The 15703-nt window shown below is 36.2% G+C and overlaps 1 protein-coding gene across 1 annotated transcript in view; it reads right to left on the bottom strand.

Annotated features, from left to right (window-relative positions):
• Positions 1-3836: 3836 nt before the first annotated feature.
• The window catches only part of LOC113235629, a 180149-nt gene continuing 168282 nt past the window's right edge, over positions 3837-15703 (bottom strand). Inside the window, exons 12-16 of the mRNA XM_026471411.1 lie at positions 15253-15376; positions 10413-10501; positions 8443-8572; positions 6451-6542; positions 3837-4352 (exon numbers count right to left, since the gene is read on the bottom strand). Coding sequence (XP_026327196.1) covers positions 4179-4352; positions 6451-6542; positions 8443-8572; positions 10413-10501; positions 15253-15376 — 609 coding nt within the window. The 3' untranslated portion in view covers positions 3837-4178. The remainder of the gene's footprint in view (positions 4353-6450; positions 6543-8442; positions 8573-10412; positions 10502-15252; positions 15377-15703) is intronic.

A 15703-nucleotide genomic window follows, 5' to 3' on the forward strand; every position in this document is an offset into this window, starting at 1 on the left:
ACGTTCACACAGGTCAGTAGTTGGCTTGTCTATATTTCAGTGCGAACGAGAGTTGATATTTAAAAGAGCTGTATCGCTAATGTATTACCAGGAATATATGGCCCTTATTTCGTCTCTATAAACTGCCTCCGTGGCCGAACGGTTACCATGCCGGACTGCCACGCAGAGGTCCCAGGTTCGATTCCCGGGCCGGGAGAAATATTTGTATGGCCTACATTTATTTCTCTCGTGAGTTTGGGTGTAATTTGTGGCTGTCTATGTGTGTGTCCATGGCACCCGCGACACAGGGTTTCCCTAGTGCGGGGCTATGTTGAGTGTGAGCGTTATTATTATTATTATTATTATTATTTCTGGTTATATACTCGATGCATTTACGTAATCCATTAGGTCGTCATTATAATTTGTGTCATGTTTCTAGGAACGTTAACAATTGAAGAAATATGTATGTAGTAAATGTGAGCTAAGTTTTAGATGGTGCTGAGCACGTATTACCGCTGACGCACACGCATCTTTCAGTAGGGCTAGCACACAGACATATATCTAAATATATGTCTGTGGGCTAGCACGACCGAGCGCGACTTGCGCGAGAGCGACATAAAGCGCGAGATACTGTTAATCTCGTACAGAAATCCCTAGTCGCGTCCTATTGTGTTAGCCCTGCAAGTGCTAAGTATCGGAATTATCATACCAGATGAGAATCACTGTTGTTTGTAAAGTTGAACAAATGTTAAAGTTTCATCGCGGCTCTACTTCCAATCTTTGATACCACAACCTATTAAAGATATACTTTAATACCGCTGGTATGCCAGTTTCATTCAAGTGCAGTGGTATAGTACAGTATAGTGACAATGTCAGTATACATATCAGTCATTGTATCAACATATTGTAACCGAGTGTAGGGCAAAAATTACAAAGTAGGGTCATGAAAAAAATTTACTCACACAATATTGACTCACTTGCGTCAAATCAATAAAATAAAAAAATACGAAAAATGGGTGCCTCATGATTTGACTGATCTGCAGAAAGAAACGCGTGTTGAAACTTGTGTTGCCTTGTTGAACCGGTACAGAAATGAAGGAATATTGGATCGAATTGTAACATGTGATGAAAAGTGGATTCTTTATGATAACCGGAAAAGAAAAATGTAATTGGCTGACCCCAGGTCAAATGCCACAACAGTGTCCTAAAGCAAAACTTACCAATAAAAAGGTAATGATAACTGTTTGGTGGTCTCAGCATGGTGTTATTCACTATAGTTTTCTCCGATCTGGTCAAGCAATAACGGCAGATGTCTATTGTGCCGAACTCCGAACCATGTTGACAAAACTAGCAGTAAAACAGCCCCGACTCATGAATCGATCTTCACCATTATTGCTCCACGACAACGCGAGACCTCACACAGCACGAGAAACCATTTTGACCCTTCAGGAACTGCAGTTAGAAACCATTCGTCATCCTCCGTATTCACCAGACCTTGCTCCAACGGACTACCATTTTTTTCGTGATTTGGACAATTATCTACGTGACAAGAAGTTTTCTTCCCAGGAGGCAGTACAAAATGCTTTCACACAGTTTGTGCAGTCTAGATCGTCGGAGTTCTATCGCAAAGGCATTAATAACCTTCCCATTAGATGGCAGCAATGTATAGATAATAATGGCAACTATTTTGATTAAATAAATTTGTTAAAAATTTAAAAAATAAACAATTTAGATTTTCAGTACAAATCGGCAATTTCATACTTTAACCCCTATTATTTTTCAATTTCTCCACTTTTTCAGTAGTTTTTCCGGAAATATTTCCACTATTTGAAATTTTTGGGAAAATTACCCAACAGACATCTGACACATCAAATTATAATGGCTAATAATGTGGATTAAAAAATTACGGCCAACATGTTGCCTAACAGTTCCTTTTCACTCTGTTGAAGTTGCTGTTGTTTTATAGTAAAAATTAATAAATCACACACTCATAGCTCCGCACTAGGGAAGTCCTTAGATTTCTTTCCATCCTCTAAGGGGAAGTCCCACCCCACATAGCAAGAAATACATATGTAGGTCATATAAATATTTCTCCCGGCACGCGACCTCTGTTCGGCCACGGAGACAGTTTAAAAATGAAGTAGTAAATTATGAAGCTACCCAGACTACCAAATCTAAATGGTATTAAGGTCTGCTTTCGTAGGTGTTGCATCAAGTTGTGGTAAGTTTAAACAATAAATTAGAAAGGCCTCAACGAGAGCTCCATTTTTATGACAGCTGCGCTGAAATCAGTGCCATAAGGCACTGTAGGTATGTACAATATCATGTCTTGTTTATATTTTGTTACCCCAGAAGTTACGTATTATTCGTAAAGATCGTGAAAAGCTTCATTGTAAATTTAAATTATATTACGTGCGCTGTTATATAATCTGGTTTCAATTAAAATATTAAATGTTATAAGAATATGTTTTATTGTTGCCATTTCAGACTTAGAACGTTCCTATCGTTAACGGCGTAGAGTTTAATTTAAATCTTAAGTACCTATTGAACTTGAAGTAGGTAGTCTTGACTGTAGAAGTTGAAGTGGTAAGAAAAAAACAATTCACGGTTTGTTCAACATCTATAATTTACTTCATTCAAATTCGAGTACAAAATATTTAGATGATTCTAAATACCTAGTTGTTAGTCTAACATTTATAGGTTTTCTAAATGAGTGCATATGATACTCAGATTGTGTCCAAAAAAGTACGTATATAAGCGCATATAACTCAGGTATAGGTAAGTTACCTAAGGACGCTGCAAATTAGACGCTTGTAGAAGCGCTACTGTGGCGCGACTTTGGCGCTACAGCCCAATTTGCATACAGTAATTGTGTTTCATACATTAATAATGTAACTGAAGCAAGACAGTCGCGTCATGCGCGCGCTCCTTTTGCAGACTAGATGTTGTATGAAAAGTAGTAGTGGCACGGCAGAAGTGCCACAGACGCGCTGCTGCAGCGCTTCTACGTTTAATTTGAAGGTGCCCTAATTATGTAGGTTTATGATGTACATATTTATTATGAGTTAGTAGTAAGGAGGTATTCATCGTGTCTATGCATCTTCATTATGAATCTAGATAAGGCGTCATAGGAGAGCGAATACCGTAATTTCACGATAAAAATATTCAAGTTCGTATTGTAGTGGCGAAAATCAAGTATGAGTCTCTGAAATAAACTAAAGAAGGGGGGCTAATGTTTATTTGACAGCAGCGAAGGAATACGCGATCCTACGACATAAATACTTCGGAGTTGCATACAAGTGTCTTCTAAGATTTTTTTATAATGCCATTGACGAACTCTTTCACAAGGAGCTCTACTTTAAAATCTTACGATTGTTTATACATAAAGGGCATCTAATTACAGTGATAAAAAGGGGACAACACAAATATTAAAATAAGAATAAAGTTAATAAGGCGATGAAACAAAAATGTATATATTTTTTACATTATTTTTGTTTTATTTAATCACGTATCCTATTAAATATACCAAACAGACTACTGTAAGTTTTGTAGTCGACTACTTACAGCACTATGAGCAGTTACACATGGCGACTTTTAGCAGCGATACAGTCGCTTCTCCTACTTTTACACACGCGCGCGAGTTCAAGCAGCGACGCAAACGCAATGTAAGCGTGCGATCAGTCGCGCGTTTGTATCGATGCAGTCGCGCGTTTGCATCGATGTAATCGCCTATAAATAGCAAGTGTAGGTAGTGATGCAATCGCGCGTTTCACAAACACGCGATTGCATCGCTGCTAAAGTCGCCGTGTGTAACTACTTTTTTCCTAAAGTTCAACCTTCAGAACCATTTGTACACACTCTGTATAACGTCACATCATAATATATAATAACCTGTATGTACTAGCATACATATAATACGTCTTACTATTAATTAATTATAAATCAATAGATGTAATATAAATTAAACAGTTTAATATATCAAGGTAAGTAAACTTTAAATCTTTACGATATTCTGCTGAGATATGACCTAATAAATTAATTACTTAACACAATTTTAAGTAAGCAATATTTTTATGCGTGATAGGCTCAGATGAAATCAAGTCATATTTTCACTTTTTTTTTTCAGTGTATGACTATCAATGAAGAATTTTTTAAAATGATATAAGCACATTTTTTTAAAATTCGAGTTCAACATTATTTTAATATTGTGGATTCTTCAACTCTGAAGCGGGTCGGTATCGAGGCGAAGTTCGGCCCTGGGAATGAATCCTGGCTAAGAAGCTGGGCGTGTAGTCTAAGGAGGTCGACGTGGGTCTCGCTGGCGACGGCCCTGTCCTGCCGTCCAGCCAGTAGGTCATCATCTCCCCTTTGCCCTTTTGAAAATCAAGAAAGTCATGACTAAGTATGGGAACACAATACAAAAATTGTTTTAAACAATTGTACTTGGACGTCATGAATATCCATGGTTTTCCATCTTCCATCCGTCTGTTTAGTGCTTTCAGGTTGTTTCTATCTACATGATTTTTAAAAAATTTTCAACCATTATCGTACCACTGTAGGGCAAAGGCCCATAAAGTGTTTATTTTCGGTTTGTAAATAAACATTTGTACAGATTTAATATTTATTTCAAATGTTATAGCTCGACCAAAAAATCTCACATACGGACAAATAGTACTAAGTAGCACTAGGGCATAAATATCAAAGTTGAAACATAACGTCGTTGACCCGAATTAAATGTTACTTAGGTAATCATAAAGGTCGTAGCTACCTGTATCTAAATTAAATTTCAACGTGTATGTAAATGTTCTCTGGAAAAGGCAGTGCGGACATTAGGTACACAGTCAGGAGTTCATTAAGTTTAACACGTTGAACTTTGGACGTCCTGGCAAGGCTTTTATTTAAATTAGAATGTTGTTTTCCTTTTGCTTTATTTTGGAATTGAATAAAGCATTCGTGAACCGAATAAATATTTACAATTACCTACACATTATCTCAGAGGCCAGGAAGTAAGAGATTGCTGCACGAGTATACGTTACAAGGCCTATAAGAGTCAAGTAATCCCCGTTCCCGCCGAGACTTATACTATAGTGCTTTTCTCAAACAATGTGAGGAAATATTAAAAGACTAAAGAGCGTTAAAAAACGTTAAAAAATATTAATTAATATCAAAGTAGTATGTGACATGTTTGGACAATTTTTCTAAAATAAAATGTTATTGTTATTCCAGGCACATTAACAGTGGTCTGCTGAACTTCTGATGATGTGGTTTTCCAGTGCGCGTATATGAAATATTTCGTAAGTTTTTCGTTTTAATATTGGCCCCTTGTTTCAAATTAGTCAGAGTACTATCCATTACTGTATTTTCGCTATCGCGCTTCTCACGAGAACTAATATTCGCGACGAAAATACAAAAAGACGAAAAAACAGAAAAGAATACCAAGTCATTTAGTTTATTTTACTGCCTATCATTTTTTTTTAATAGTAAGCGGTACAGGTAGGTATTTTTAATTCGCGCAATTACATACTGGGCTGTTGGCTGTACGAGTTTTTCTTTTGCTTGTTTGTATAGTTTATTGTTAGTATTTTAACTATATTTTCAAACATGCTCGGAAATGTTTGCATTACTTTCAAAAAACGAACACGAAAAGTTTGTTGTTTGTGGACCTTGAGACTTCGTCCCGGGCAAGGCCTGCAAAGTCAGTATAAAAATCCATTACTGTCTACTTCTCTAAACTTTTAAATCTAAAAAACAGGCAAAAGAAAAACTCATACAGCCAACTGCCCAGTGTTCAAAGTTGCGAAAATTAAAAATACCTACCTGTAGCGCTTACTTAAAAAAAAATGGCGGTAACATTTAAATTTCGACTATTGGATTTTTTCCTTTATTTTTTCCAACCTCTAAGATTTTTTCCATCCTCTAAGCATTTAATTAAACTAGTGTATTGGTATTCCTTTGTTTTTTCGTCTTTTTTGTACTTTGGTTGCGAAAGTGAGTGCTAGTGAGAAGAGCGATAACGAAAATACAGTAATAGATACACATTCAAACACTTCATCAGAAGTCCAGCAGAGTACTATTGATGTGCTTGGAAAAACAATAAGATTTTCTTTTAGTAATTTTCCTAACACGACAAATATTACTTTTAATAATAGTTAATATTTTCCTCTCTTTAGTCTTTTATTACTTCCTTACATTGCTTGAGAAAAATACCAGACCTCGGCGGAAACGGGGTTTACTTGACTCATATTAATATAAGGCCTCGATCGCGCTCGTTATTGTAACTCAGACTCGGCCAGCAATCCCTTGATTCCCGGCCTCTGCAATAAAGTACTGTTTAAAGTTTACAGCAGCGGATAGATTTTCAGACTTAGTTTGCAGACCTTGGCCGAGAAGAAGTCGCATGATAAACTTTCCGTGTTCGTTTTTTGAACCTAATGAAAACCTTTCCGAACATGTTTGAGAAAAAAATTGTACCTTCACATCAACGAGTCCGCGTGGAGTCGTAACGAAGAGTCCAGATCTGTCCAAAGCACGTTTGACGTCTTCAGAAATTTGGATTTTCATTGCTGTAAAATAAAATAGGTAAAGTTTATATAATATTCTCATTTATGACTCTAATAGATGTAATTTCCAATTTTTGACGAAAATTCCTATCCTAAAGCCATACGTGGTACTTATACGTGAAAGTGTTTTTATTATATTTTTATTGATATGTCACAGGATTAGCAGTTGCAGTGGCACTCGAAGCCGTAAATCGTAAAGATCTGATGGACACTGCCACTGCGCCTGTCACACTGAGGCATAAGTTGACAAGTCCCATGTGCCTGTAATTTCACCAGCACCCTTATATTTCAAAATCGAAACGCTGTACCGGTCACATTTATGCTTGACGGTAGAAACAGGTAGGCAGGCGGTGGCAGTACCCGGACGAACTCTTTCACAAGGAATTCTACTGCTACTCAATATATTCAGAGTAGTAAGGTGTTATTCTGATTTATACGTGGGGCGCACTATAAGTTTCCGGAATGAATAAGAAAAAATACTATAAATGGTCAGAAATGAATTAATTGTTTCTCAAAATATTCTCCGTTAGCGTTAATGCACTTTTTCATACGAAAGAATCAATTTTGAAAACATTTATGCCACTCCTTCGTGACTATCCCTGAAACATATTTTTGATACTCGTCGACAGCCTCTTCAGGTGATGAAAATCGTTGACCGCGTAACTGGTTCTTAATTGTTGGAAATATATATAAAAGTCACAAGGTGCCAGTTCGGGACTGTACGCGGGATATCTCATAAGGTCAACGTTGTTCACCTTCAAAATTTTTTTTGTTTGTCTGGCCGTGTGAGAACTGGCATTATCGTGGTGAAAGATGATACGGCGTTTACGGTTATTTTTACGAAGCTTGTCAATAACTTCCGGCAAATGAATGGTCGTGTATCAATCACTGTTCACGGTACAACGATTCTCGAAAGCAACAATAGCCACGTGTCCAGTTTTATTAAAAAAAGAAGCAATCATCCGCTTGGAGGCATTTTGCACGCACGCCACTTTGATTGGATTTGGCTCATCTCGAAAGACCCATACGCTCGATTGCTGCTTTGTTTCGGGATCGCAACTATAAATCCATGTTTCGTCACCTGTTACTATGTCCCACACCAAATTTGACGCCCCTTCGTTGAATCTGATAAGCCTGGCATTGCACCATGTGCCGTGTGACGCGATCCGTTTTTTGAGCCTCAGTTAAATTGTATAGGATCCACCGAGAACACAGCTTTTTCGCACCCAAATGTTTGTGTAGTATTGATTGTATGTGACTCATGCCTATGCCCGAAGCTCATGGTATGTCACATGCCTGTCTGTTTTGATCATACGGCGCACAGCATCGATATTTTTGTTGTTCACAGCAGTGGACTGCGACCATCACGAAATTTGTCACTGAGATGAACACGACCGCGTTTGAATTCTGCAAACCTGCTATAAATAGTCGTTTTGCATGGTGCTTCATTGTCAAAAGCAGTTTGAAGCCGAGTGAAGCTCCACTGATCTGTTAAATTATACTTAAAGTTATAGAAAATCATATTACGAAAATTTTCACGAGTTAAATCCATGGTGATGCAGACAACCAATTTCTAAAATGACGCCACAAAGTAAAAACAAGTGACAGTCAGATGAAACAAACCGTGCTCTACAGCCAAAGAGTTCCATTTTCAAATGTTGTAATTACTTGTTAAACATTGTTTATGTAAGAGGCCAGTTGCGGAAACTTATAGTGCGCCCTATGTAAGTACTATAGTTCCCCATAAATATATAGAGGGTGTCACATAAAGGTCGTATTATGCTTTGAAATGTTAAATTGTGAATTACTGAGCACATATTATCTAATTTGACGGAATAACAATCTGACTGTATAGAAATCTGTTTTAGTAAAAATCTGACTTGGAAGTAAAAAAGGAACTTACGTTCACCGGTGCTCTCCATCCTGCTAGCCGTGTTGATGGTATCTCCAAATAGGCAGTATCGTGGCATCTTGCTGCCTACTATCCCAGCTACACACGGGCCAGTATGGATGCCACTTCTCATACAAAGTGTCTATGAAACAAATCTATAGTTGTAAGACATTCTCATGATGCTGTAATTTCACCAGCATCCTTACTCTTCGAAACCGGAACGCAATAATGTAAAGAACTGCTTGGCGGCACAAATAGGTAAGGTGGTAGTACTTCCCTGAACCTTCCCTGCTGCTAAGCGGAGAGAGAGAGAGAGAGAGGGGGGAGAGGGAGAGAGAGAGAGATTTTGATATGAGTGTACCATCTTTGTATTAATAGGTAAAACACTAACTTATTGTTCGTAACTTTGTGGCTACAATGAATACGCAACGTAAAAAGCAAGAAAAATAGGAAGACAGGATTTACGATTTTTTTTGCACTTTACTAAGTAGGTCACAATACTGACATACAAATGTATAGGACCTCGCTTGTAGGTACTAAGGCTAAAACCGCGTTAAGCGTCTGTGGGTCAATCAATTTTTTTACGATATTCTCCTATACTTGACTTAAAACGGTTAACATTTTAGAATTATAATTAGTAAAAAAATTCCAATATCTTCGTAGTCTAAAAATAATCTCAATAAACAATTATTAATTTATGTTACTTTCATAGTATAAAGACATTTTTTTTCATTAAAAAATAAGTGCGCATTTGACCTCCATCTCACCTGAAGGAAAGTGACGATGAAGTCGACGATGAACACCAGAATCATGCCTATTTAGTAAATGTGGAAGCAAAACGCTTCGTGGGAAGTCTCGGAGTATCCACAATATAGGGTAGCAAGAAATACACAAATTAAGTATGATGTATTCCAGAAACAAAACTTTAAATGGTTGTGAATAATCTTCAAATAATCGTGAATATTTTCTTGAAGACGTATCGTACAAATTGTTTGATTATGCAAGAAAGGGCTAATAACAGGAAAAACGTAAAAAAAAGTAAAAACGTCATTATTACGGCCATATGTACACTAAGTTCTGGTAACGCAAGAGATTAATGGGCACAAGGGATAAGCTTCAGTTTTTCATGAACACTTAAAAATATATATTCATAAACGCTGCTTATAAGATATGATTTCTTTTTAGATAAAATGGGTACGCATTTGACTGTTAATGGAATAACCTATGACTATCGTCATGTCATCACAATATCATCATTTTTTATATATTTACCACAGTGTCGATTAAAAAGTTGATTAACCCAAATAAATTTTACGTACAAATTACAAAAAAAAAAAAAAAAACAAATCACAAAAACATAAAATAATAAAAAAGGTTTTCTCGATCGAACTTACACTATTTCCGAAATGGTTTTGCAAGGCCCCAATTATACTCATTTTCTTGAAACCAACGGGGGTAATTGTAGTTCCATTGGGTTTCCACTGAGATTGTATTGCTATTATGATTATATTTGTTATTGTGATAAAATCCAGTTGCAAGTGCAATTGAATCTCAACAGAGTGGCACTGGCGTAGTAGTGATGGCATTAATTAATTCAATCACTAACGATCGATGTTGCATTACTGAAACTACTATGAAAATGACTATAATATTTATCTTGTTTATTAAATTTTATCTGAAATAATTAGTAGACTACGCAATCGACGTGCCATTGCATCGCCATTGAAGAAAGATTGAAGAAAAAAAACTACAAAACACTGACAAGCCATTACTTTTTACTTCGAACAGCATACTAAACGTACAAAATCCTGCTGTTTTGACAATCAATCGACACATAGCTGAGATGATTTAAAATTGGCAGACTTAGGGCCATGCTATATGACAATATGGTTAAAAAATATTTTATTTGAATTCCGTTTCAACATGCAAGCGTGCAATTGGAAAAGGAAGCAAAAACACAGAGACAAGTATTACCTAAGTACCTGATCGGGGCGGTGCGGAAGGTGGCACATCGATGTCGCTTCCAGTAACTCTAGAGCCATGCTAGCGATCTCTGTGGCGTGTTTGTTACCTGTTAGAAGAATAAGAATAAGTTAGTACAAGTTTTTTACCAGACTTCAAAAAGAAAAGAGAAGGTTATACGTTCGGCTGTGTGTATGTTTTATGAATGTTTTCCGATTTCTTCGTCAATTGTGGGTCGATTTTGAAAATTCTTTTACGTTTTGTGAAAGGGTGCACTCTTGTGATGGTCCCATTGTCCCCAAGTCAGAATCTGATGAGGAGATCCCATGGATATCGAGGAAAATACTCAAAGTACGGAAATACGGAAATTTATTATGTTTTCTAAATATAGCTATGGAACAAAAGTTGTTGTTGTTTATGATGTTAGGAACATAGGTTTTAACCTGTTTTTTTTTAAATAATATTGTTTCAATTCCACAAAACTTTGTTTTATTAGGTATAATTAAAAAAAAACGACACTAAATGTCAACTCGGAACGCGCAGCTCCAAAGGTAGGTAAACAAACTAGACAATGGGTTCTTGCAACTAATGTGAATTTAACGTATAGGTTGACCAATACTGTCCGCAATCCAAGTTTTTAGTAGCAGTAGAACTAAACCATTGTGAAAGAGTTACGTCCAGAGAAGTACGAGTACTGCCACCTTACCTATTTCTGCAGCTAAGCAGTAATGTAAGCAATACTCTGTTTCGGTTTTGAACGTTAAGGGTGCTGGTGAAATTACACGCACATGGGACTTGTCAACTTATGTCTCAAGGTGACAGGCGCAGAGGCCGTGTTATTCAAATCTTTGTGATTTAAACCGCTTAACATAAGGCGCACGACTTGTACAGATTTTATTTACTGATTTAAAAATGCAAATCAATCATTATTAGTTCACAAAAATATAGATTGAATTATCGTTTTTGTTATACAAACCAAGTCCAATTGCTTATTTTAATTTATATTTTAGCTTCACAAAAATACCGGCTTTAAAATTTTGTAATTAAAGTACAAATTGGTTGAGGCATTATTAGGTAGATACATTTTTAAATATCAGATTTAAGTAAGACTACATTTAATTATTGCATTTTGATGACAAATAACTTAAAAAGAAATGGGTATACCCATTAAAGTTCTCTCTATAAGAAATTTAATTTACTTTAGAATTATTTAACTACAAGGGCTTTTTGTTACCTACATTCTGTATAGCATACGTATTCCACTCTACACTCTCCTCTATGGCTATAAAATTACATTACGGAATTTGTCGTTATTTTAGATTTTCGAACCATGCGGTCGAGCTCACCTTAATTTAGGGAATCTAATAAAACTTTATGAAATCCTCTGAAGGACTTTTATCATTTGCAAGGAGGTTATAGCAATTGGGGGAAAAAAAAAATATATTAGGTCCTTGGAGAAATATCGTTTACATAGTGTTTTGCGTTATTGAGTAATAAAAAAAACATTTCTTCTCTACCAGTCTTATAATATGGGGTAAAACAAAATTCTATTGGATATGGAAAATGATATTAAGTTAGTTTTATGTCATACGCATTTTTAAAATAATTTTGTTTCTCAAAAAATTTACTTTTTACCGTCAATAAATAAGTACGTACACATTGTTGCAATAAAAGCATAATATAATATTCGTCAAAGAATGAATTTTCAACCGACTTCAAAACAAGGAGAAGGTTCTCAATTCGACTTTTTTTTTGTATGTGTGTTACGCGATAACTCCGGTATTTGTGAACCGATTTTGATGATTCTTTCTTTGTTGGAAAGAGGGTACCTCCATAGTGATCCTATTTTAATTTTGAAGAAAATCATCCACTTCTAAGGGTGGCTGTTCACGCATGAAGATACATTTTTATAAATAGCGCCTAAATTTTATTATAAGGAGCAATTATTTTAATGGTTGGTTTTGCTATTTTCCAATTCAAGGCGTTTTTTTTCTCTTCGTGTACTTTTGAGTAGTGAGAACTGATTTTTATTATCTCCTGTGTCAAGTTTCGTATAGTGGCGAACTAGGGGATGAATCCGGGTTAGAGCACTTTCCGGTAACCGATTTCATTAAAACTTGGAAAATAGATGTAATTCCACGTACTTTTGAGGTCGATTTTTTAGTACTCTGTACTGAGACTATGTGAAATCTAATTTTATAGAATGTAGTTATCGAGTAAACCACATGTCGAAGTTGAATGATTGTGGAAATAGTAACAAAGTGGAATGAGAAATTTTGGTACATTATTATTATAGCGACGACTGGAAATTTTGATTCGAGAAACACTGTGGTGGGTAAGTACCAATGTAAAGTTGAAAAATATGTATCTCAACACCCAAGATAAATCACACTGTTAGTGAAAAAATATATCTTTTGACATTTCTTTTGAATCCATAAGAGCTAGGGCCATGGCGTATATCTAGATAGACGCCGCAAGTACAGCAATTTGTGTGAAAACCAAGCGTGCCACATTTTTTGTACCCACTATGACGTCACAAGAACTATTTAGTCATGAAACCTCTTTCCGCTCGCTTTAAATCGATTGATTGATTAATCGATTCTCAGATTAAATTTTGTTCAAGTATTTGTTGATTGTAATCAAGTCGTAATATTAATATAGTAGAAAAATACTAGAATAAAATAGTTCAGTCCTTTATTTTACATGATTTAAAAAAATGATGATGATTACTTAAAAAAATTAAGACTTTAATTTTTCATCGACTTCAAATATTAAAATCATTTATTTATTTAGTTTGTACAACTTACACTTACAGTACTTATAACTAAACATGTAAGTCATAGTCAAAAAAAAAAAGGTTGAGTCGATCACCGGCCAAAGATATACTTAATGCGCAATTTGGACCACAGAGCTTTGGGCGGTGACCGCCTCCAAATAGTAACCAGCGGATATTAGAATCATTCAATCATTGTTCTTCCAATAAAATGAGCTTATTATACAACATCTTTTTGTAATAGAAGATCTTATCGATTAACTTAAATAATGAAAACGCACGTCAATATATGAACTGCGACTGCCTTAAATAATTTTATTAGATGGTTTTCTGTTGGTAATTGATCAAATTGATGAATGGCAAGCCAAATGAAAATTTTACTGCTGACAAAATATGGTCAAATCTTATTAATCAGAAGACGTTTACTTAATAACGGCCTCAGATAAAATTATTGTGATTTGTTTATTATTTCTGGGATTTCTAACTCTGCTATTCTGCATATTTGGATAGCATCTTTGGTGGATAAACTAGACCACCTTCGTCCTCGAAAGTAACGAACTCATACGTATGACCAACTCCAGGTTTTTGTAAAGACAGCGCACTGTTAATTCTTTGCATTATATATATTTATTGTATTACTATGTGTGTAATTATTTGCTCACTATATTCGGACAGTCGAGGCAACGTGCTGAAAAAATTATCGAAATTAAAATACTACAGATAATAGATGCTATAAAACTGAAAAAAGAAACGTTACTAAACGTTATAACAAAAGAGTTATACTTAGAATATTTTTATAATATTGCTAAGGTCATAATAATTTTCGTCCTTTTGTTTTCAAAATCGATCAGAATCGAGAACAGTATTGCCTAACGTATACATCACTAAATGTTAAATTTGGCCAAAGTAATGTACACACGCCAGCACATGAAACGTTCCTGTTTACCCATTTACCCACAGTTATATTGCTTTTGCAGTTTATAATGGCACAATTATGCATTTTTCGCGTTTTCGACTGGAGTCTATCTACAATGACGGTCGAGCGTGTTCTGAAGTGTAGCAGCGGCAAGTAAGTGAATTTCAATTTCTTTGGGCACACGAAGTACGTACACTTGCGGTGTCTATCTAGATATATGTTTGTGGCTAGGGCAAAATACATTAATACATAGAACCATTGACTTACAAATACATAGAACATATAATATCATTGCATAGAACACAAAGATTAGCGTCGCAAATTTGAAAAAATATTTGAGTACCCTATTAAAATGACTTTGTTTTTTATTTATACTACTCACGTAATATGAAAACACAGCTATTATTTTTTAACACTATTTTGTAAAGTAACTATCCAGTATGTATATTTATCTAATACCAAATGACGGGACGAGCAAGTCGTGACTGGTGGTAAGCGAAACTTCCAGTACTACTCACAGCTGTAGTCGCAAAGATCTGTGCGGCACCGCCACTGCGCCTGGGGGTCTACTCTCCATCTCCGTCTGACATCCGTCCGAAACAAATAAGTAATATTCGACAAAATTAAAAGACAAGTATCAAGTATGAAGCTTCATTCGCATCACGCGTCTTTTCATTTGGTCAAGTATTGCTTATTTGGCAGTAATTGTATCCGTCCGAAACAACGGACCGGGATCGAAAGTAGACCCCCTGACACCTGTTTGACAGACTGACTGACACCCTGAGATAAACACACACCTTTAGCTGAATTGAGCTAAATATTTAGTGCTCTGGATAATGATTCTGTGTTCGAAATGTGTAATTTGTGCATGCACGCGTGTTTACCGTGGTGTTTACAAAAAATACTAAAAGCAGTGTCCACAGCAGGAAGAATTTAAACGGCAAGGTTTTAAATGTAAAGAGCATAGCTCAAGCTATGCCCTTGACACTTAAAATTCGAATTTATGTGTTCATTTAGTACATAGTATCCGAAAGTGGTCCCTACCGACCCCAGTGGGCGCTAAAGAGTCTTAGGAGTGCGGTAGGGGCCTCGGAAGCAAATCGGGGCCCTGATGCTGTCAGAACCCCTTTTGACATTTGAAAACCGCATTATAAGTTGAGACATATAATACCATTTCTGACAGGCAATCCAGAGGCCACCATGTACGAATCTCCGATGGTCTCGATCTTGTAGACGTCGTAACACTCGATGCGTTCGTCGAACAACTTGTACACGGAATTCAGAAAACTTATCACCTGTTAAAACGTAATAATACAATTTAGTTTATGTTTTATGCTCGTCAATAGTACACTAAGTTTGACATTTTGGACTTTAGACTGTCCTAGCGACGGCATAGAGTTGAATTTAAGTGAACAGCGAGATTTAGCAGCGATACAAACGCGATGCAGTAACGATACAGTCGCTATACGTCTGCCTTTTCACACGCGCACGATATTAAGCAGCGATGCAAACGCGATGCAAGCGCGCGACTGCATCGATACAAACGCGCGATTGCATCGCTATACTTGGTACCGTACCGTGTGTATTAAACGTCACGTTCGACATTCTCTTGTACCTGTACA

Source organism: Hyposmocoma kahamanoa, unplaced genomic scaffold, assembly GCF_003589595.1.
Source record: "Hyposmocoma kahamanoa isolate Upper Pololo Valley unplaced genomic scaffold, ASM358959v1 88, whole genome shotgun sequence".
In the NCBI taxonomy this organism is placed as follows: Eukaryota; Metazoa; Arthropoda; class Insecta; order Lepidoptera; family Cosmopterigidae; genus Hyposmocoma; species Hyposmocoma kahamanoa.